This window comes from Rhinolophus sinicus, chromosome 2, assembly GCF_057876585.1.
Source record: "Rhinolophus sinicus isolate RSI-liver-muscle chromosome 2, RSI-T2T, whole genome shotgun sequence".
Taxonomy (NCBI): domain Eukaryota; kingdom Metazoa; phylum Chordata; class Mammalia; order Chiroptera; family Rhinolophidae; genus Rhinolophus; species Rhinolophus sinicus.
Genome location: NC_142502.1, coordinates 127,320,772 through 127,343,513, shown reverse-complemented (window position 1 = coordinate 127,343,513; position 22,742 = coordinate 127,320,772). Strand labels below are relative to the sequence as shown.

The 22,742-nt window shown below is 36.0% G+C and overlaps 1 protein-coding gene across 2 annotated transcripts in view; it reads right to left on the bottom strand.

Moving 5' to 3' along the window:
* Nucleotides 1-22,215, bottom strand: part of LOC109456769 (charged multivesicular body protein 3) — a 71,221-nt gene extending 49,006 nt beyond the window's left edge. Inside the window, exons 1-4 of one of the 2 annotated variants that reach the window (XM_019749200.3) lie at nucleotides 21,990-22,215; nucleotides 19,661-19,800; nucleotides 11,636-11,751; nucleotides 4,704-6,715 (exon numbers count right to left, since the gene is read on the bottom strand). In XM_019749200.3, coding sequence (XP_019604759.2) covers nucleotides 5,143-6,715; nucleotides 11,636-11,751; nucleotides 19,661-19,800; nucleotides 21,990-22,215 — 2,055 coding nt within the window. In that variant the 3' untranslated portion in view covers nucleotides 4,704-5,142. Of the gene's footprint in view, nucleotides 1-4,703; nucleotides 6,716-11,635; nucleotides 11,752-19,660; nucleotides 19,801-21,989 lie in introns of those variants that run through there. The other variant, XM_019749206.3, reaches the window with a different exon arrangement.
* Between the last annotated feature and the right edge of the window lie 527 nt (nucleotides 22,216-22,742).

The window sequence follows — 22,742 nt, the reverse complement described above, 5'->3', positions numbered from 1 at the left end:
CTTTTCACAGCCATGAAAATACAGCAAGCAGTCTGTGTAAATCTGCCCTCAGAGAAAGCTGCTCTCATGTCTTTGTTCTCTACTTTCTGGAGCTATTCAGGGTAATTGAGTTTGGAGCTGAACTCATGAGGATGGCCTTTAAAACCTTACAATTCACAGGTTTCTCTCTAAATAAAAATCCTGGTGAAATATGTGCCAGTTTGATGAATAAATGTAAATATCGTAACATATTTCAAAGCAAGTAGGTTATATTAGGACTAGCTTTTTCAACAGATGAACTGGTTCATTCTCTTTCCCAAAGGTGGTGACATGTATCCCACTAAGTGTCCAAATCTGGGCTTTCAGCTCCTGCTGTTCTTACATTGCCAGTTAACTGTATGCTTTTCTATGGATCTGGGCAGGTTTTTGGCAAATGTCGCATGCTTTTTGTTAGATGGTGAGTGTGCAAATTTAGTCATAACAGGGACATCAACAATCTAAATTAAGGCAGAAGATTGGACAAAACGGCTCCCATATTTGCTTCCGACATTCAGATTCTATTATTTTAAACAGAAAAACTGTAAGAACGACCATTTTTTCCCCTCATCAAACAAAAAAAGATGTTTTAAAGCTAATCAGTATACATCACCATGTTCAATACTAACAAATAATTTGAACAGTACTGTTTTAAAGGCCCAAAATATTGCTGTGTTTGGAATTTTAAGAGGTGTCTCCTATCCAAGGCTCTGGCAACAAAGCCAGGAGTCAGTTTGAGGTATTTTGTTCCAGAAATCTATTGCTTTAGCTTCTTGGCTCAGGAATTAAGTAAAGCTGAATGGAGAGTATTTAAACAATAAAAACAGAAGCAGCCCAGAAAAGATCAGAGTTCTAACTTCCCTTTTATGTGTCTGAAACCCTACTTTGTGAAGGGACCTCACAAAACTCCAGATAAGTTACCCATGTGGAAACATCACCAGACTCTGCTTTATCACCAAATAGACAGTTCTCCAAGTACGTTACCAAATGAAAAGAGCTCACAGAATTGTACTAACAGTAGTGACACTGACTAGATATATACTGTAGGTGAAAGTCATTTGTCTATTATACAACTGATGGCATGGCTCATGGAAATACCAGTAAGATTGTTAGGCATTAACCTTTTATAAGGGGAGACAAGGAACAAGATTTCTGTCTTTCCCACCCCATCCTCCTAAATGAGTTTTCCAGGAAACAGCATCTTTTCACTTTGTTGAAACGTTTTAAAGTTAACTACTTTGAATATCATAATGAATTTTCCCCACTTCTTGTACAAATAATAGTAAACTGTTTTTCATGATGACAGAGTCATTGTTGGCAAGATAGTGACATCCTCTCAGGAAATTATTTGCCACTGCACTATCTGGCCACAAACTACAGTTTTTAGTTTTGGTATTTCTTTTTCCCCCTTAATACCTTTTACCTTTTACTATCAAACTATTGTATCGATAACTTCTTTGCCTGGCCTGCCTCTAGCAGGCTTCACCCCTACTCCATAATCTCTATGCATGTAGCTTCTATTCTATAGACTAGGAAGCTAGATCACCAAGCTCATTCAAATTCTATGTGAAGTAAAAATAAATTTTCTCTGAGTCAGTATCTGCATGGCTCTTCATTCATTCAGTAGATGCTTATAAGAAAATACTAAGTGTCAATCAACTAACGAATAAAGAAGGTATGGTATATGTATGCAATGGAATATTATTCAACCTTGAGAAAGGAAATCTTGCCATTTGTGACAACATACATGGACCTTGAGGGCATGTTATGCTGAGTAAAATAAGTCAGAGAAAGACAAAACTGTGTAATACCGCTTATATGTGGAATCCAAAAAAGCCAAACTCACAGAAACAAAGAGTAGAATGGTGGTTACCAGGGGCTGGGGTGTGGGGGAAATGGGGAAATGTTGGTCAAAGAGTACAAACTTCCAGTTAGAAGATAAATAAGTTTTGGGAATCTAATGCACAGCATTGTGATTATAATTAACAATATTGTATTATGTACTTGAAAGTTGCTAAGAGAGTTGATCTCAAATATTCTTCATCACAAAAAAGAAATGGTAATTATGTAATGTAATGGAAGTGTTAGCTAATTATACAGTGGTAACCATATTGCAATGTATAATGTATCAAATTAATACATTGTATATTTTCAACTTGTACAATGTTATATTTCAATTATATCTCAATAAATCTCAAAAAATAAAATAAACAAAAGAAAACACTAGTGCCTGAACTTTGACATCTCTTTGGGTATGTTTCTATTTTTAGGCTTACTTTTGTTCTTCACTATTAAATATGCTATAAACTCACATACCCTCTCTGTCAATACTAAGAGTATATAATGTGTGATCAAAAAATACAGTGAATGTTTCAACTTTTAAAAATTATTACAGTAAAAGACACATTGCCATTAATCCCCCTCAAACTACTCTCTCTCACTTTGAACACACTTATCCCATCATTCTTGCCACTTTCTGAAGCAGTTCTGGAAGTCCTCTTTCGGGAGTGTCTTTAGTTGTGCTGTCGTGGCTGCCTAGATGTCCTGAATCGATTCAAAACGTTTACCTTTCATGGTTATTTTGACTTTGGGGAAGAGCCAAAAGTTGCACGGTGCCAGATCCAGTGAATAAGGTAGATGAGGACACACTGTAATGTTTTTGACAGAAATTGCCGTATCAGAAGCGATGTGACACAGAACCTATCCATTGTGATCACAAAATATGGTGAATGCTCTTCACTACGGCAAGTGGAGCACCATACCTTAGTAACAGCGTGTGACAAGTTTCAATTTATTCAGAGAAGTCAGTCAGGTATAACTATGGTTGAGAGAAGACGTGCTTCAAAGTGTGCCATAAAATCATCCTCCATTATGACAACGCTCCGTGTAACACCGCTTCTGGTATGGCAATTTCTGTCAAACAAAAACATTATGGTGTGTCCTCATCCACCTTATTCACCGGATCTAGCACCGTGCAACTTCTGGCTCTTCCCCAAAGTCAAAATGATTCAGGACGTCAAGACAGGCACAATAGAGCAACTAAAGAACTCACGAAAGAGGACTTCCAGAACTGCTTCAGAAAGTGGCAAGAATGATGGTATGTGTTTAGAACTAGGAAGAGTAGTTTGAGGGAGATTAATGGCAATGTGTGTTTCACTGTAAAAAAATTTTTTATTTAAACATTCACTGTATTATCTGATCATACCTCGTATTTTAAAACAAACTGTAAGTAAAAATATTCAAGCACCAGTTGTTTAATATATAATGTAAAGTGCCTATTATCCCATCATACACATAAACTAAGAGAACTTGACAATAACAAGTATGTTATTTAGCACCAGCATAAAGGATAATATACCTTTGACAAGACGCAGATTCCTATAGTTGTCTTTTCCACAAACACACTTACTTCTAAGTGAAAATATGGCAGAAAGAGCCCTGAGCAAGGTACAGTCTTATCCAGAGATTAGAAGTAAGCCACCACCAGTCTTGATCTGTTGACACAATCTTTTAAAAAAGGATTTGTAGGTGAAGCACACACACTGCTCCCCCCACCACGCGTTACTCAAACTCTGTTTCCCTGGGCCCTGATGACATTCAACTTTGAAAGCTGTGTCCTAGTTATATCTTTAACTACCTTGGTTATCCTGAGCTCCGATCATGTATTAAGTAGGAATTCCTTCTGTTCTACTGGTTGCACAGGGATATTAGGAAGTAAAATGATCTACTACATATGAAATAATAACAGTTTTTGGTGAGAATATAAAAACTTAAGCAAAGAAATTCCTAAACAGGTTATAAATCAGTATATTTTAACAATTAAATTTTCATTTATTTTCTCTAAATTTTTAGTCAGATCCAATAGCAGTAGCAAAAGGGACCCTACACTTTACCTCTCTCTACTTTTTGTCTCTTTGGTAAAGTTTTAAGGAATATAAAATGGCCAAGGGGAAAATTGTGGTAGGAGAAAGATTACATGAATAATCTTCCAGGCTCCCAAATAATCTGAATGATGAAAAAAAGTATGTGACTGCAGGAAAAAAAATTAAAATTTTGGTTTTGGAGCAAGCCAAAAATATCTTCTACAGATGGATACTAAAAATATAATCTCTTTTATTTTTTTCTACCTACACTAGATGGGTGGTAAAAAGTTTGGTAAAGGGCAAAATTACAATAGATTTTAAAAATTCAAGCCACTAACTACTTACTGAATATCTACTCTGGGTCTAATTATGTTAAGGATATAACAGTAGATTATAGCATTACTCTTGCCTTCAGGGAGCTTATCCTTAAGGAAAGAAAAGACTTACACAAGAAATAACTCGACAGTCGAAAAACTCTTGAGAACAATCATGTGTCCTACTATTACAGTTAACCAGAGTTCAGTAACAACAAAGCCCACATACTTGGTATTGTAGTTCATTAACTTTCTTTTAAACACAGTTAAAGTTTAGAGTCTGTCAACCCTGATTATTTCCTTCATTTCTCCACCTCCAGGAAAATCTGATAAAAGAATTATTTGCTATGCTTAGCAATTAAGGGATGAGTCAAGCAACATAATTTTTGTCTTTTTTTCCCCCGAGTCAAGAATCATGTTTGACTTTTCTGTGAAACTAAGAAACCAACAAAATGCCTATAGAATTCAGACACCTTATCAAAAACAATTTAACATTGGAAAAGCTGTAATCTTCTGGTTTTAAAATAATTTATTTCATAGGTCTGTTTTAATTTCATGTCTCAGAGCATACATTACTTAACCAAGAGATGCTGGGCAGCAACTGTAAAAAGGGAGGAAACATTAAGGATAAGAAACTGCCTCAATTCCATTTGAATTGCATCCTACTTTGTAAAGTCTTGCTAGGATAAATCTCTATCATACTTCTTTTGTGCTTACAAAAAACATTAACTTCTCAATTGCCAATGTTGTAAAGAAAAATTTTTATAATTAAGTATGCATTCAATTGACATACAAGCAACCAAGTAATTGTCATCAACATTAGCATAATGTGTATTTCCTGTCACTGCACTAACATTAAACTAAACTTCAAACCACAAAAACATTGTGACTAACATTAAAAAGGCAAGCTGTAAGATACTCAAAGCTTATAAATGACAAATTGCACATGGTTAAGATGGGACATCGTCTGACAAGGGCTGATGTTGTGCATATGGCTGCTTTTTTTTATAAGAAGGCCACCGACAAACAGGGCAACAGTGTCGGCCCCCAGCCAACCACATTGCAATGCAATTCTGATGGAACACATGACCACAAGGCAACCCCATTAGCAAACATCCATTTTCAAAATTCTCTAGACAAACAACACATTCAGTACAGTGCAGCATATCAGCAGGCCAAGTTAACCAATCAGGTTCCATGTCTTCATTAGTGTTATATGATCCATATGACCTCCCCTTCCTTTCATACAGGCTGCTCTGACAATATTTATCGGCACATGAGCAAGCCTTGGTGCCACAGTGACTTGCTCTTCCCGGAGAACTGTGAACTACACTTTGATTATCTTCAAATACTTCTTTCTCGCTGCTAAAAGTGTCTGTGCTCTCAATGTCTGAGTCATTTTCAATATCGTGAGAGCCCTCCGACATTTCCTCTTCAGATTGGACTCCAACACACTTAAATTGCCACATTGGCAAGTTTTTTATATAATCAGTTGGTATCAAAGGGTGAAGCCAAAGGTCGGGGAAAGCTAACCGCTCCAAGAATAAGTCAGGGTCTTCATCCCAATCAGATTCTACAGGAAAGTTCTGAGAAGAAGCAATCGGGTGGAAGAGGTAGCTGGTGTACCAGTCCCACAGACTTGATAACCACTCTAAGTTATTGGCGTTGACTTCAGCGTTGTTGTTGCGCCGTCTCTTTTTCTCAAAGTAATCGATTAGTAAACCATGTCCAAGGTATGTACTGAGAAACAGGGCCGGGTGTGAAGAATAAAACATCCAGTCTGCTCTTACCCATGAAGCCAGGGTGGTCGTATTGGAATATCTCAACAATTTTAAGCTATATTCATAAAAGCTATCTAAGTAAGGGAGCTGTAAAAAGCCCAACACCGGCAGCCAGGATATAATTAATAGAGAATTATATGTCCCTAAAGTGCTTATGAGAACCACAAATCGCTTGATGGTAGCTCCCTGTGTAATAAATAAGTCCATCCAAGCCATAAGATTAACCAAAACCAAGCTCAAAACAAACAAATCATTTACTTCAGGTTGTAATGAGCGCAAAAATGAATCCATGGCCTGAAGGGATATAAATTCACCTGTGTGATTTCCATATCTGTAAATTCCTTCAGGAGTTCTAAGTATGTATGATGGCATGTTATACACACCAATATCTGTCATATAACTCTTATTGTCCCAATTTTCCACATTAACAAAAATAAACTCAACTCTTCCAGTAAATTTTATACTTAGTGCAGAGAAGAAAGCTGGGGGTTGGTCAAGTTTTGCAAATAGGTATATTTTCACCCAATATTGATCACTTTTATTCCATTCTTCTTTTAAGTGTTCAGCGTTATAAATGGTTTTGATCCGAGAAGCTGCATGAGCAGTTATCCACTTAAAAATGTGCTCTACTTCAATCTTGCGTCCACTATATTCTTTAAGCATGACTTTGCCTTTAGAAGTACTTGTTTGTGGAACAGACATAATGAGTGTGGATCGCACCCAGCCTCTTCTCTTGCAGTATCTAAAAGAGAGTAAACTGTAAGTAAACAACTAAACTGGCCAGATGAGCTAATTTGTTCATCCTCACTGTTATGCAAACAATCTGTCTTCCACTGCTGTTTCTTCAGCACTTGAAAGATACCCTCTCCCAGAAACCAAATAACCTCTAAAAAATCAAAAGTAGTACCAGTATCTGGCAGTTGTAAAAGAGGAAAAGCAAGCTTTTGTTTTGTAGTTTCTTTGTTTTGTATCTCTGCTTCCTTTTTTTTTTTTTTTCAAGAAAAGTGTAGATTGAAAAGTCAAGGGAATCAGCAAATACTTCAGCATCTATTATGAACTTACTACTCCGTTAGTGTTGATATGATACAAAAGATAATAGGAAAATAATTGCTGCTCACAAGGAATTTAAAATCCTATTAAGGAAACAAAACAAGTATAAAACTGTATACATTCTATTAGTAAATGTTAAAAAAAAAGTTCAAACAAGGGAATATCATTGGAAGTTTGAACTGATGAAGATTTCATGAAAGGTTTGGGAACTAAACTAGGTCCTTGAAGGACGGTTAGATTCAGATGAGCAAAGAAGAGAGAAGTAAATAGATTATCCCACACACCGAGTCCCTGCCTTGAACGTAAGCTCTCTGACCACAGGAGCCACGCTGTACCCGTTTACTAACACAAACACCCACCACGATGCCTGATGCACATGGACACTGTTACAAAGAAATGTGCACAAAATCTCGTCTAAAAAAAGAGCAAGTCCCATGTTGCTTTGTATTCTCTCATCTCTTTAACGCAGACCAGGAAGAAGAGTATTTAACACAGAGGAAACAAAGGTAGTAACTTTTCAGATTAAGAAGAGATTCAGTCCAAGCATGACCCCATTTTACAACAGAGCAAGTACAGAAGAATTTATCTAAAATCAAATCATTTGTTCAGATTTATCCACTAGGGTCATGACTCCAAATCTTTTGGAAATGGACGGATTCCTACTATAATATTTATGACTTCCTTCCTGCCCCGCCCCCCAAAAATAGACAAATGAAAAAAATATTGAAAAATGAAAACAGCTGTCATATTACAGTGGAGAGATTATAAATGAAACTTTTTTTTTTTTTTTTAGTATTTTTTTCCGAAAACCTACCATGTGGAATTTTATGGCATGTAAATTTACCTCAATGAAGTTGTGGGGAAAATATCTACCATGTAGATACATTTTTTTTTAAGGGCACAAAAATCTGTCTGGATACATGTTGTTGTCACATTTGTAAATGGATGAAAATAAACACAATTAGTAATGACTTTGGGAAATTATCTAGGTAACTCAGAATCACAGACCATGACTCAGCCCCATTTGAGTTGATTTACTTCCTTAACAAGATAGATTCCATTAATATCAACATTGCAAACGGTTTGAGAATATATATCCTACAAAATAAAATATCTTCTATCCCAATGTATTTGTCTAATGCAAAATAATAATTTATCAACATGAATTCTATTTTTAACCTCCGCCCCAAAGCAACAAGTTAAATATAGATAATTGCCTTATTGACATCTTAAATATCTTTAAGTAGCTTTAATTTTTTAATTGCATTTGATACTTATGATGACACATTTCTACTCTTGGTCATTCTTTTTATCTTTGTAACCACTTCAGAGAGTATTTGGCTTCTGGTTTGTGTTATAAATTCAATGACAGTCTTTCTGGTAGAAAACTTTACTCTGTAAAACAGGCAATCTTAGTGCTTATATTCATGTAAGAAAACAAATGTACTATGTGCTTTCTTTTCAGTTCAGAGCTAAGTGATAGCTTTAAGGTTTATCATTCCAGATAGAATTTCAGAGTACCCAAGAAAAAATAATTCTGTACGTTATTATATATCTCTCAAATTAAATCTTATTTTCCAGACTTAAAAAAACCTCTAATACTTATAAAACACCAGGCTAATGTATATTTATCTAAACACTGCTCTAAAGAAATCCAATATACAAATAAAGTATATCATATTAATTTAAAAACCTAGAAATAAAGACTAATGTACATATTATTTTTTAAGAATGTTATATTATCTTATATCTATATACAAACTTTTACTGTGAATTGAAAAGAAAAACTTTTTAAACGTCTGAATACGTTCAGTAAGCCAGGAAGATATCCTCTACTCTTTCAAGTCAGATGAGGTCACTGGCCTCCCTGGCCTTCCAGGCCTGTTTTCCTTCCTTTCCCGCCCCTGCCTATTGCTTGGGCCCCCATCCCTGATGCTATCACCAGAAGCTCTCCTGGCCTGTTTCCCACTTAGCTCCTGCAACTCCACTGTCCTCCATCTGCTCTTTACTACCCACAGTCTCTCCAAGCCCCTACGATACACACCCACTTCACTTTCTACTTTCTCCAAAAAAGAGAGCAGAGAATAGACCTGAAAGGTACAGCCCCTCTGAGACAGATCGCTTGCTTGGGGAATAAGAGGGGTTATGGTCAGGCAAGCTGGATAAGCAGGGAAAGAAATGAAAACTGCTGCCATGGGCACTCCGACACTGCCCAGAACAGGTGGTCCTGAATGTTCTTATGGAGGTGAAACAGGCCAGGACAGTGTTGCTGTACAATGGGCCTGCCCCACAGGAGGAGGCCATCGTGGAGGCCACCCAGAGAAGGAACTACAGTAAAGAAAGCAGCGCAAAGTGGAGTAGAGAATCTTGGTGTTTTAAAAACTCCAAGGTCGAAATGATGACTTAATTATTCAACATATGATTAAAACACTTGCTGAATAACACTATTCCCTGGCCAGTTACATCCTGCAGTGACCTTCTGAGCATGCTTTTCTATATTTCTCTATTTTGTTCTTCTATATCTCCATAATCGTCGACAGAAGGAAAAAGTGACCCTGACTTAGCACAGCTTCTATGGCAAGAACAGTTCTTACTCTAGTTGGAAGACTTTGCAAATAAAAAGGGAACATGAACATGACAATACTGAAACCGACATAAGTAACTGTGTATCAAAATCTTCATCTCTGTGATGAAAACTAAAGAAGGTAAAGTAAAAGTGCTTTTTTAATAACTAAAAATTATAGTTGAAATCAACAAAAAAGCAAAAGTTGCTCAAAAAATATCTCTTCCATCATAAATAGGAGGTGGTATTATTTGAAGATGAAAGATTTAGACAAAAATCTATGGAGGTAGCTTATAAGTATCTTCACCATTCTTAGTATAGAATAAAAAAGAGCTTTTCATAAAGCTAGAAAAAGTTGCGCTAAAATCCACTGGTCTCAATTATAATGCTTCTGACATATTGTACTTTATATGATTATACCAAAACACAAATCAAATATTACCATTTCCTTCAGTTTTTTAATGCTTAATAGATTATCTCCATTTTATGGCATGCTTAGTTGATTGTTGAACTCTTTATTAATGTTACCTAACAACTTAGATTGCAACATGTGTTTAACCTTTACATTTTCGTAAACTTATTTTTACCTGATATTTTCTAATATAAGTATAGTGTTTGAGATGCATTATTTAGTTCATTGACTTTTAAAAAATCAATTCTGAATATTTTTCAATAAAATACTGATTTTTGGCATTATCTGAAAAAATATAAAAATATCAGCACTATCATTTGTTTCAGTATTGCAATTACCAGTGGGGTAAAAAAGATCTTTCACTTAGACTCTATTTGGGAATGATGGAATCAGACCAAATGCAATTGTTCTTGGTAAACAAAGGACAGAATTAAGAATGATTTCCTTTTCATAAGAACATTAGCACCACTTAAGCTATCTTGGACATTTCAACAAAAGGCATTGGAATATGATCAAGGTTCTGTGGTGAAGACAAGAATGGAGTTTTGTGGGTAGATGAGGAGACTAAATGTGAGTTAGGTGATATAAAAACTTCCCTTCCTATCCCCAACTCATAGCAGGGGGTCCTGCTGTGATAGCTCTCACCCTACACTGTGAGTGAGCAAAACAAGGATAGTAAAGAGAACTGAAGAAAACATGGGCCAAAAATTAAAAGAGCAGGGAAATCTGAGGTGTAGCAGTGGTGTTGTAGGAGGGTTTTCTACAGCTAATGGGCTTCCCATTGTGGCTACATATAAGGGACGTAGGTGAGTCAGGTGTATCTACCTACATTAGAAACTACCTAATGTTGTGGGTGTTTCTACATAGATATCATACGCCCCCTCCTCAGCACTAAACAAAACATGCTGTATATGGTGGTCTTTTATTAAATATTTATTGAATGGATAATTGAATGAGTAAATTTAAGTTATAACTTGGTGGCACTAGAAATTGAAATAAAATGCATTTTAAAGAATAATGGAATAATAAAACAAGAAATATTTTGACAGACTAAATACTGGAGATGATGACAAAAAGAAAAACAAAAATACCTGCAAGGATTCTTGTCTGAGAAAATGGGGCAGGGAAGCAAACAGTGAAAGACAGAAAAGGGAAAGGTAGAAAGGGCACATGGTTTACTAAAGAAAAAGAGGACGACTCTGAACTTGGACACTAGGTTTAGGGAACAGGACATAGTGAGAGAGAGTTGTAGGGCAGATGAAAATGAGTGTCAAAATGAAAACTAGAGGTTTTGGAATTTTCAGAATTATGGAAGATTTAGGTCAGCACAAAGGTGTCACAAAGCCATAAATGTGTTGAAGTCTCTTTGGGAAAGAAAACTGAAACAAAAAGGACTGAAGACGTACTCTCAACAGTCACCTCCACTAGGAAGAAGACAGAAGAATCAGAGAGAAAAAAAGAAATCTCAGAGAGAAAGTAAATCAATTTATCAAACACTATTAATCAAGCACCTGTGTAACTAACAGGAGCTCAATGCTATAATTAACTTTCAGTTTACAGAGGCTTCTAATATCATTGTCTTTATTTTTAAAATTCTGGTCAGAACTCAAATTCTAAGAATTGCCTAATCAACTTACCTGGGGTCACTGGAACAGTTAAAAGTGCCTGTACGTATTCCAAATCTTGATACCTTTTTCACCATTTTCTCCCAGTGGATTTTACCCACCAAGGGACTTCTGTCGTTTGCTATGACCTATTCCCCCAAAAGAAAAACAAAAACTTTAATGACCTAAAATAGAGTCAAATCAACCATTTATAATATAACTTCACTTTTTTGAAAAACATACTCTGTCCCCAGTTCTTGTTTGTTGTATCATGTTATCATTGCAATTCTTGTAGATGGAGCAACTGTCCAACTGGAAAAGCCTTAAAATACTGAATACAGTACATTAAACCCCCCCACTCTGAGGCTGTTACATAGATGAGTCAAAGCCTCATTAAAAAGCTAGCCATGTCCCTTCTCCATCATGTGGCCTATTCTCTAAAATTAAGTTACAAAGGTTTCAGAAAATGGCCCTTGGAGTCATTTCTCTACTCTGAAAAAATAATTTAAAACAATAATCCAAATAAAGCTTACTAAAAATGATCACATGTGGGTTCAACAAGTTCAAATTTCACTTTTTTAAAAGTATAATTATGGAGCCAAGAGTCAAACACATGTTTTCTATTAAACTATGCTTCGGCTAAATCAATACTACTACTTTTATGGCTCTTTTCATAACAATCATGGAAAGTTCTAACATATAAAAAGAATTACCATAATCAATTCTACATTTTTTGAACTTTTACTTCAAATATGCAAATAGCTTTCAAACACAATTAGGGTTGGAAGAAGAAAAAGGTTTCTTAAAAAAGAAAAGCGGAAAAACTGTAATTAACCTTCAAAATATGTAATGACTTATTTTCTCAGCCTTTCTAGTAGTTAACACCTTTTCCCTTTATTCCTTAATCGTCCTGCTTTGAATGAAGGCAAATTTCAATAAAGATACCAGTAAAAAAACAAAAAGGAAAAAATATATATTAAAAACAAAAATAACTAAATGGGAACTTAAAGGAAAGTCAAAAACGTTTTCATGAAAAAATCTGATTTATTTTAAGCCCAGGGCATATAGGCCAATTTTTTTTTCCATGAATGCTACATTACCGATACTATTTTATTCAAAATTACAACACAATACACTGGAGGCCTCTAATCTTTCTGGGAGGAAGGGCTATTTTCATGTTCACAAAGCTCCAGGAAGTCAAATTCCAGGGGTGTGTGTGAAATGAGTGCCAACAGTCAAGAACCAGGGAAGCAGGAGATGGTACAGCTACGTCACGTGTGGCTCCTCTACCACAGTCTAACAAATTTCAAAGGCAGCAGAAGAAGAGACAGTGCATGGTGGTGACAAGTGACACTTTATGTTCCAACAGTCCAGTAACCCCTTGCCACATACCATAGATATTATCATCCTCATACCTACGGGGATAAACATGCATATGTAACTTTTTGTAACATAACTTTGATGCTTAATAAATACACATGCGCATACAATTTAGGTCATTAACTAAATGGTTTTAATAGTACTTTTTAGTGAAAATAAATGGCCTCACTGTGGGAGACATAAGTTATTATTCAAATGCTCAGCTGGTTGAGATAACCAGGAAGAGGGCAACTTGAGGATATGGTCTTAGTAGATGAAAGCTCTTTCGGAGGAGGCTCACATCGCTCACATCACCCAGTAGGTCCCTAGCTTTTGCACTTTTCCATCGTCTAAAAGTGCTGTATAAAATGTACTTCAAGAATAAGGGAGATCAAGCAAGGCAGGTATGTCTTTCCTTTTTTCCCCTACCTTTAAAGAGTCAATATAGTAGTTCTTCTTTCTGTCAAGTAATCAAAGAAATATTGAACTTATTTTTCAGATAACTCAGGATTAAGAAGTGTCTGTGCACAATCAATCACCATATTCCCTGTTCTGCCTTCTTTTTAAAAGAACTCACTTTCACTCCCATTTCCTTATCAAGGCTGCAAATAACCCAAACATTTCGGGTCTGTGTTTATAATGACATTGCATCAAGGGATTAATCAAGAGGTTGCTTTAATGTATATCAGATACGCCTTAAGTCTAGGGGCATCTTCCAGTGAGATCCTGATCATTGCACAGGCATCCTTCAGACTTGTAAGAGCTCCAACGCTAGGAAAAGAAGTACAAACGAGAGAGTTGTTCCCAGACACCCAGATTATAGCACAGACAACACAAGTGTGTGAAGAGAGAGGTAGGAATACCCCTGTCACAAGTACATGACAATGTTTAACCCCAGACCCTCATATATTCAGCAAGCTGTTCCAACACCTTCTTTTGAAGAGTTTAATGATCACTGAGAGAGCCACACAAAAATGAAAAATCCCCTAGACATTTTGTGAAAGCATTTTATTTGATTCTATAGTTATGTTTATGCAATTAGAAATTGCTTTGTCCAATGTCCTAAATAGTTATATTATTCAACTGAAGGTTTAGCATCAATTAAATTTGGTGGAAGCTAAATTAAACAATGACTAAAAATGTTAATATTGTCACAAAATAACTAATTTGGCTAAGTCACATGGCACAACAAAATACTCTAAGCCTATTACTACTGTGTCACACCAGTAAGAGTTCCCAACTTATAGCTCACACCCAAGAGTACACACGATGATTCTGAGATGCATTCACACTGTTGGTCTTATTAAGAGGGGAAACATATTCCTAGCGAGTTCAGGAAGGATGTTGTGTTCTCTGTGGGGAATATTTTCAGAGACTAGAAAAAAGAACAACAACTAGATAAAAGGACAGCCTGAGTTACACGTCTGGGACAGGAACCAACCAGGCTAGGAAGCAAGCAGAAAAACTCAGAATGTTAGAAAGAACTGTTAGAGAAAGAAGCTGTTAGTTCTTTCCACCTCATATTACAGTGAATGTAAAATAGACATAGAAAAGCTTGGCATGCAAATGAACATCCTAGTACCCTATTTTAACATAAGGATAATTCATAAACACATTAAATCTTCAAACAATTAAGAGGAGAAAAATATATGGACCATTAACATGTATTATTTAGAAAATAAACTCAGGAGTTGTAGAGAAGACAGAAATCATAAGGAATATAGGATAAATTAAATAAATAATAGACATTCATTTTTCCTTTCATAGCGTCATTCCACATGTAGTGTCACCAAAAAAGATAATCAACCTCGATTGCCAATCAATCTGTTTCAGAAAAATAATGGACTGATCAAGTCCATTATTGGAATAGCTAAGTCATCTATACCCATTTATTAAAATCACATTTTCCCTAAATAAGTAAATCCAGACATCCTTCAGTACAATGATATATGAAGTCCAAAGTGGTAATTAGAAGTTATATATACCACCTAACTATTTTTTTCCTCAGTAAATACAAAATGAAACTATAGTTCATCTGAGTAAGGAAATGATATTAGAAAACTGGGAGGAAAAGAAGAAAGAACTTGGATGGGCTTAAATATTTCTTACATAGGATATCTAAAAGAAAGGTAATTTGAAGAGGATTGAATTGGCCAGGATTTATGTACCCTCACAGATTAAAAAAAAAAAAAAAAAGAGCAAACTGAAATTAGTCAGCTTCTTTTAAAATAAAGATAATTAGAAAAGAACGATAATTCAAATTATTAAAAACTAATTATTGAAAGCTATCTTTTATAAGAGATTAGAATGACAAGCAACCGAGAGAGTATGTCTCTTGTTTCTAGCAGATGCTTTCAATTAAAAAAAACAAACACAAAAAACCCTCTTTTGAGAGCTTAAACCAAAGTGTCTGTTCTGATTAGGTGAGTTCAGAGTGCCTAGGGCAGGGTTTCAACATCAGTCTTCTCAGCTGTCCTGCCATAGACTGTTCTTCCAACCCCAGCCAGCCATTTGACAGCTGTAAGCCACTAGCCCCAAGCAGTACAAGCCAGACAGTGGTGACCAGTGTAAATCTTGAAGGTCACTGGTAAAATCAAGTATGTGTGTCCTACTGCACCATTAACACACAGAAAACCATATAAATACATTCCATTTTCTTAGGAGTCATTTTTCAACTATAAATACTTATGAGGTTTAAAAAATATTTTCAGAGAAAGATAATTTAGTGATTAGAATTTATAATGCTAACATTCACTACCATTATTTGTTCTTCACTTCATTCAAGGGTCACCTTATCCGAGAATTCCTTGCCACTCTCTGTCTACTTACCTAACTTACCTACCTTATTTTTCTTCTTAGCACTTTCCACTAACTGATGCTATAGTAAACATTTAGTTATTTAGTGCCTACCTCTCCCTGATGGAACATGAGCTGCCTGAGAGAGCAAGGACAGCCGGGTGGTTGCTCCTGGTATATCTCCAGGGTCTGGCATATACTGATTAAACTGTTTCACTTTTGTTATATAATAAAGGAGTAAATCCATGGATATCTTCAGTAGGACATCAAAAAATACTAAATCATTTATAAACCAAGAATTTATTGCTAATTAGTTAACCAGAGTATGTTTGCTGTCTATAGGTAGCACCCTATATACCAAAAGATTTCCAGACTTTTGATATGGCTTTTCCAAATTTGGAAGGTGATCAGCATCTTTACCATTCATCTCTATGGGATCATTCAATGTGTGGACAAACATTTTGACACAGAACACAGGGCACGGGGACTGGCTATTCAACTCAATCTCACTAATAAAACTAAAGTTATCAAAACCAGTAATTCTTCTTCAATCAGACTATCAGAAATAAATACCTGGGAAAACAAATGGAGTAACAATTTACTTATAAAGGTTTAAAGACGATAGTTTATTTTTCGATACCAACTAATTAACACAGAAAGAAACTAGAATTTTGTGGATAAGGTATAGACTATACCCTCCTGGGTTCTCCCTTTGCTGAACTTAAAAATCACTGAATTACCAAGATATCTACAGATTCACTGTAACCCCTATCAAAAATACCAATGGCATTTTTCACAGAACTAAAACAAATAATCCTAAAATTTATATGGAAACACAAAAGACCAAACAGCAATAGTAATCCTGAGAAAGAAGAACAAAGCTGGAGGTATCATGCTACCTGATATCAAACTATACTAGAAGTCAATAGTAATCAAAACAGCATGGTACTGGTATAAAAACAGACACACGATCAGTGGAACAGAATAGAGAGCCCAGAAATAAACCCAAACCTATATGGTCAATTAATCTATGACAAGGAGGCAAGATTATACAATGAAGTAACGACAGTATCTTCAATAAATGGTATTGGGAAAATTGGACAGATACATGTAAAAAATTTAAACAAGACACTTTCTTGTTTCATATACAAGAATAAACACAAAGTGAATTAAAGACCTAAAGGTAAGACCCCAAACCATAAAACTTCTAAAAGAAAACACAGGCAGTAAACTCTTTGACATTTCGCTTAGTAATATTTTTTTGAATATGTCTCCTTGGGCAAGGGAAACAAAAGAAAAAATAAACAAGTGGGACTAGGTCAAACTAAAAAGTTTTTGCATAACGAAGGAAACCATTAATAAAATGAAAAGACAACCTATTGAATGGGAGAAGATATTCACCAATGATACATCCAATAAGGGGTTAACAGCCAAAATTTATAAAGAACTCATAAAACCTTACCATCAAAAAATCCGATTAAAAAATGTGCAGAGGACCTCAACAGACATTTCTCCAAAGAGGACATACAAATGGCCAACAGACATGAAAATGCTCAATGTCACTAATCATCAGAGAAATGCAAAACAAAACCACAACGAGATATCACTTCAAACCTGTGAGAATGGCCAGCATCAATAAATCAATAAACAACAAGTGTTGGCCAGGATGTGGAGAAACAGGAACCTCGTGCACTGTTGGTGGGATTGTAAATTGGTGCAGCCACCATGGAAAACAGTATGGAGGTTCCTCAAAAAATTAAAAATAAAACTATCATATGACCTGGCAATTCCACTTCTGGGCATTTATCTGAAGAAATGCAAAACACTAATTTGAAAATATATGTACACCCCCTATGTTCACTGCACCACTATTTACAATAACCAAGATATGGAAACAACTGAGGTGTCCATCATTAGATGACTGGATAAAGATGTGGTACATATATAAAATGGAATATTATTCAGCCATAAAAAAAGAATGAAAACTTACGATTTGCAACAACATAGATGGACCTAGAGGGTATTATGCTAAGTGAAATAAGTCCGACAGAGAAAGAAAAATACCATATGATTTCATTTATATGTGGAATCTAAAAAACAAAGTAAACGAACAAACAAAATACAGTGGTACCTCAGTTTTCGAACATAATCCGTTCCGGAAGACCGTTCGAGTTCTGAAATGTTCGAAAACCGAGGCACAGTTTCCCCATAGAAAGTAATGCAAAATGGATTAATCCGTTCTAGACCTTTAAAAGCAAACCCTAAAACAACAATTTAGCATGAATTTTACTATCTAATGATACCATAGATCTGTAAAATTTACAGCATTCATAAACTGAAATGTTTGTCAACGGAGACATTAGAAAACCGAGATACTACTATAGAAACAAACACATAGCTACAGAGAAGAAAGTAATGGTCACAAGATGGAAGGAGGGTTGGGGAGGCAGGGTGAAAAAGGGGAAGGGATTAAGAAGTACAAATTGGTCATTACAATAGTCACGGGGATGTGAAGTACAGCCTAAGGATACAGTAAATTGTAAAATCCATGTATGGTGTCAGATGGGTAGTAGACTTGGGGTGATCACTTTGTAAGTTATATAAATGTCTAATCACTATGTTGTACACCTGTAACTAATGTTATGTTATATGTCAACTGTAATTAGAAAATAAATTAATTTTTAAAATTACTGAATTAGATATCTGGAAGATAATAAGTCAAACACAATAGGAAAATTCCAAGTAAAGGAAAGGTCATGGCTATCCAGTGCAATAACCTGAAGAGTTCCCAAACCTTATCCCTTTAATCCAGTGAAGTACCGTATTATTCTATCCTTTTTAGATGTATGTGTATTTATTTAAGGCCATGTGCAATAGAAAATCTATCTAGCCACTATCATAATATAAATCAGTGGCAGGACGAGAGCTGTAACTAAGACCTCTGAACTTAGCTTTTTCTACCATATTTTGCAGTTATTGTTCTCATATTGAAAGAAAGTTATATTGAAAGAAATATGAAGCAGCAGCTATTTTGATTTTTATACCCTGATCAAACTTTGCCAACCCCAGGGTGAAATCACAAGAGCACTGGACAAGAAATGAGGGGACCTGTGATTTGATCCTGGTTTAATAATAATTTCAGCTGTTAATTTACTTGATAGGTTACTTTAAGTGAACTTATCTTTTTAAAAATTCAAATAACTTTAGCCTTGCCATAAGTGATATTTATGAAATTACATGTTTGATATATTGATATTTTTAACTTACATTAAAATACATAAATAATAATGTGGGCCCACTCATTTACCATGAATGGTACATAAACTACATTCTGGGAAGCATAAAAGATGATTTTTAAAGTCCTTCATAGCTCTAAAATTCTAATATGCTAATTAAATCTCACAGGTTTGGTAAGAGCTAGGGCTTTAAATTATAATCTCATCAATTTCATAAGCAAAGTAATGAGCACTCCCCACCATTTGCTTCAATAGCTCTTCCTCTATAGCCATAGAGTTGGCTATCTTCCTATGGAAGGATTCCTTTACTTTTACTTTAGTGTTCTTCCTCTAGACACAAAAATTATTTGGGTCACTGAATTAAAAACTGGAGTTAACAAAAATTGAAAGAAAGGAATATATAAGTGTGCTTCTTACTTGAATGAAGAGCCAACAATTAAAATGTATTTGCTTCTGTTGATGCTAAACAAAGCAGTCAACCCTCTTTCCCCAACACTTCCCCTCTCGCACTCTTCAATTTTCATTTTCCCTGTCTGCAAAACCTCTTTAAGAGGACACTGGAGCCTTCCTATGAGAACTGAGTTATGGCTAAGAAATATGACATAAGTACACAGCTGGTGAATACTATTATGATAAAAAAAAATTCACTTCAACCAGTTTCTGATACCTGAACCAGCCAGATGCCATCTTTTGTGTCTTCTACAAGCTCATAGAAGTGCATTTCACCACTGAAATTGGTACTAGAAACAGATTCAGATGCTTCTTCTTCCTTGAGTGCAGAATAGAGTTCACCTTCCATTAAGTCACCTGAAGACAAGAAAAAAAAAAAAATTGGTAAGATTTCAAAATTCCCTCATTCCCAACTTCAATGATTAATTCCATTTTACACTGTTAAAAATCGTCTTGTACTTTCATTGCACATACAGAAGAGTAGAACCTAAATATACCCATTTAAGATTCATACATCCAATAAATATATAGTAAGAACTTGTTATGTGTCAGGCAAAAATGAACAAAACAGACAAAAATCTGTTTCCTCATGGGGTTTATATGCTGGGAGGGGAGGGGGGGCCATCACATAATTTATTAGAAAATAAGTGAATTTATACCAGTCCAAAAGCCACCACCATATTATCTAGTTTTGTGTATAACATGCTCAGGCTTCAAATAATTTTTAAACAGTATGATTTATATACTTCTGACTTATAAGATTTAGAAATAGGCTTACAGAATTTGCCATCACTGCATGCTTAAAATAGCAACAGAGTTTATATGACTTCGAGGTTAGATATAAAAGATCACCTATAAGAACAAACTCCATATTCATACACAAATTAACAATGTAAATTTAGAGCTTGTAAAAAGTAAAGGAAAACACTAATGTCAAATTATTTTAACTTTTGCCTTAAATGTTAAACAATGAGAAAACAAGCACTTTATCATGATAGCAGCAAAGCCATTCACAATGAATATTTAAATTATAAAGTTAAATTGCTATACCAAGACTTCGCTGCTATAGAATGTGTGATCTGAGTCATATTTTTATGGGTTATATATATTCCTTAAGTGATATGTACACTCCTGTACACTCAAAGTGACAAGTACTTTTAGGCCCAAAGGAAGGCAATACTATATAAAAGTCGAAAGAAAAAAAATGTGTTGTCAAACTATTTTACCATGGAAAATATTTTGGCTTTGGCAGTTAAGATACTTCTCATTGCTAAACCTAGAGTTTATTAGATATCTTCTATTTTACTCCATTGCACCCCCGCACCCCAAAATAAAAGTCACCATAAACCAGTCAGCAAACAGGAGTCAAGAATAATACACAATTTTATGTTTCCTTTAAAGAAAATGTATCACTTTTACAAAGAGGGTTCCCTTCCCTACCTCAGTAATGATACATGAATTTGACAACCCTTAACTTGCAAATATGTGAGTGCTAAATCCTCTGGAGTTAATATTCTTGTCTGTCATACTATATGGCTATAGGATACTAAATAAGGAAAACATTTCTCTTGTAAAAGACATAGCTGACAGATATACTTGAAACAATAAAAAAGATAACCATCAGTTTCTACTGCTTCCTACAGCAACCCAGAATGCCTTTCTCAAAGGACAGTACATTCCCCTTCCAGGAAGTATATCTAAACAAAGACACATTTTGTGCAGGGGTGAAAAAAAAACACCATATTTTTCACCCAATCCTACCCCAAAACCAACAGTTATTGAAAATGCATTCTTTAAGAAGTTATTCTCTTAGCACTATTTCGAATTTTATTTCACAACCCATTTAATTTGATGCAGCAGTGTCTGTGACACAGAAGGAAAAGAAACATTTACATACAAAGATCTTTTAAAAATCCTGAAAGAAATATAAAACAAACAAGGTAGGCATTCACAAAACAAAATGTTCACCTCATTTTCATCAAACTTGAAGTATGAAAAGTTAGTACTGTACAGTGTACACTTTCTCTATATTTAAACTCATTATTTTATTCATTATTTTAAACTTAAATCTTAGGCTTAAATGTCTCTTTGATATTAAATATTCCAATGACATTTTTCTCTCTGGGTAACTTGCTATTATTACCGTGACAAATACTGCTATCTACAGACAACGTTTTGTTTTTTTTCTTATATCCTTATGAATTTTAACTGACAAATAATGCTTTCTCGTTTGCGACATTGCCATATTTTGAGAAAATCACTCAACTTAGTAAACAATGCCAAGAAGCTGCACTTTAAACTGTTATTTTAAAATAACCATAAAAAGACACTCATATACCCCTACACATAATTCCAGACCCCTTCTCAAAACGGGAATTCACATTTTTGTAGAAAACCTGGACAATGAAAAACTGGGCAGCTCTCGGAGGAGTCGGCTTAACTCTTCCAGGTAAGGCCTAATTCTGGGGGACCACCAGGTACGAGGAAGTACATACAGGTCGCCACTACCCCGGATGGAGGGGACCTCGGCGGAGCCCGATACTCGCCTGACTTTTCCACCAGCTCCCGTACATCCTTCTTCTCGGGCAGCCCCGAGTATCCCAGCCCCCGACACTCCAAAATGGTCTTCAGCTTCTTGAAGCTCAGCGCCACCGGATCCACTAGCTGGGTGGCAAAAATGCCAGTTTCATACCACACAATGGCCTCAAAAAACCTAGCCAGGACGAACAAGACCAGAAAATAGAGGAGCAAGAAAAAAAGCTTCAGCCACATCTTCCCCGAAGTCTTCTCTCTTTTCAGAGAGCTCAGAATACGAAAGAGAGGAGGTGAGGGGAGTGTGGATTCACGCCGGCCTGGGCGAGGGCACTATCTGCGCGTGCGGTCCGGCCCTCGCCGCGGTCACTGTCGGAACATCCCGGGCCCGGAGGCAGGTGGATTTGGGAATCTGTGAGGAGAGGGAACAGACGAGGAGAGGCCGAGGCGCAGAGCTTCACGCCGGGCCTCCCAGTCAAGAGGCAAGAAAAATAAACAGAAAAAACTTAAAAAGCCCATTAAACATGGGGTGAGCCCGCGGGGATGAAACGAAGGGACGCTCCCCAGGCAGGGGGCACTGACCGAAGCGGCGGGGTCGGCCTTCCAGCACCGTAATCTCAAGGAGGAGAGGGAAACGAAAAAAAAAATAATTCCGATCCACACAGGAAGCGGGGTCCGGGCTGCAGGCGGGGGGCGCAGGGGCCGATCGGGAATCCGCGGCGGAGGGTCAAGAGGACGCCACACTCGGCCCGGCAAGGCCCGGGGCC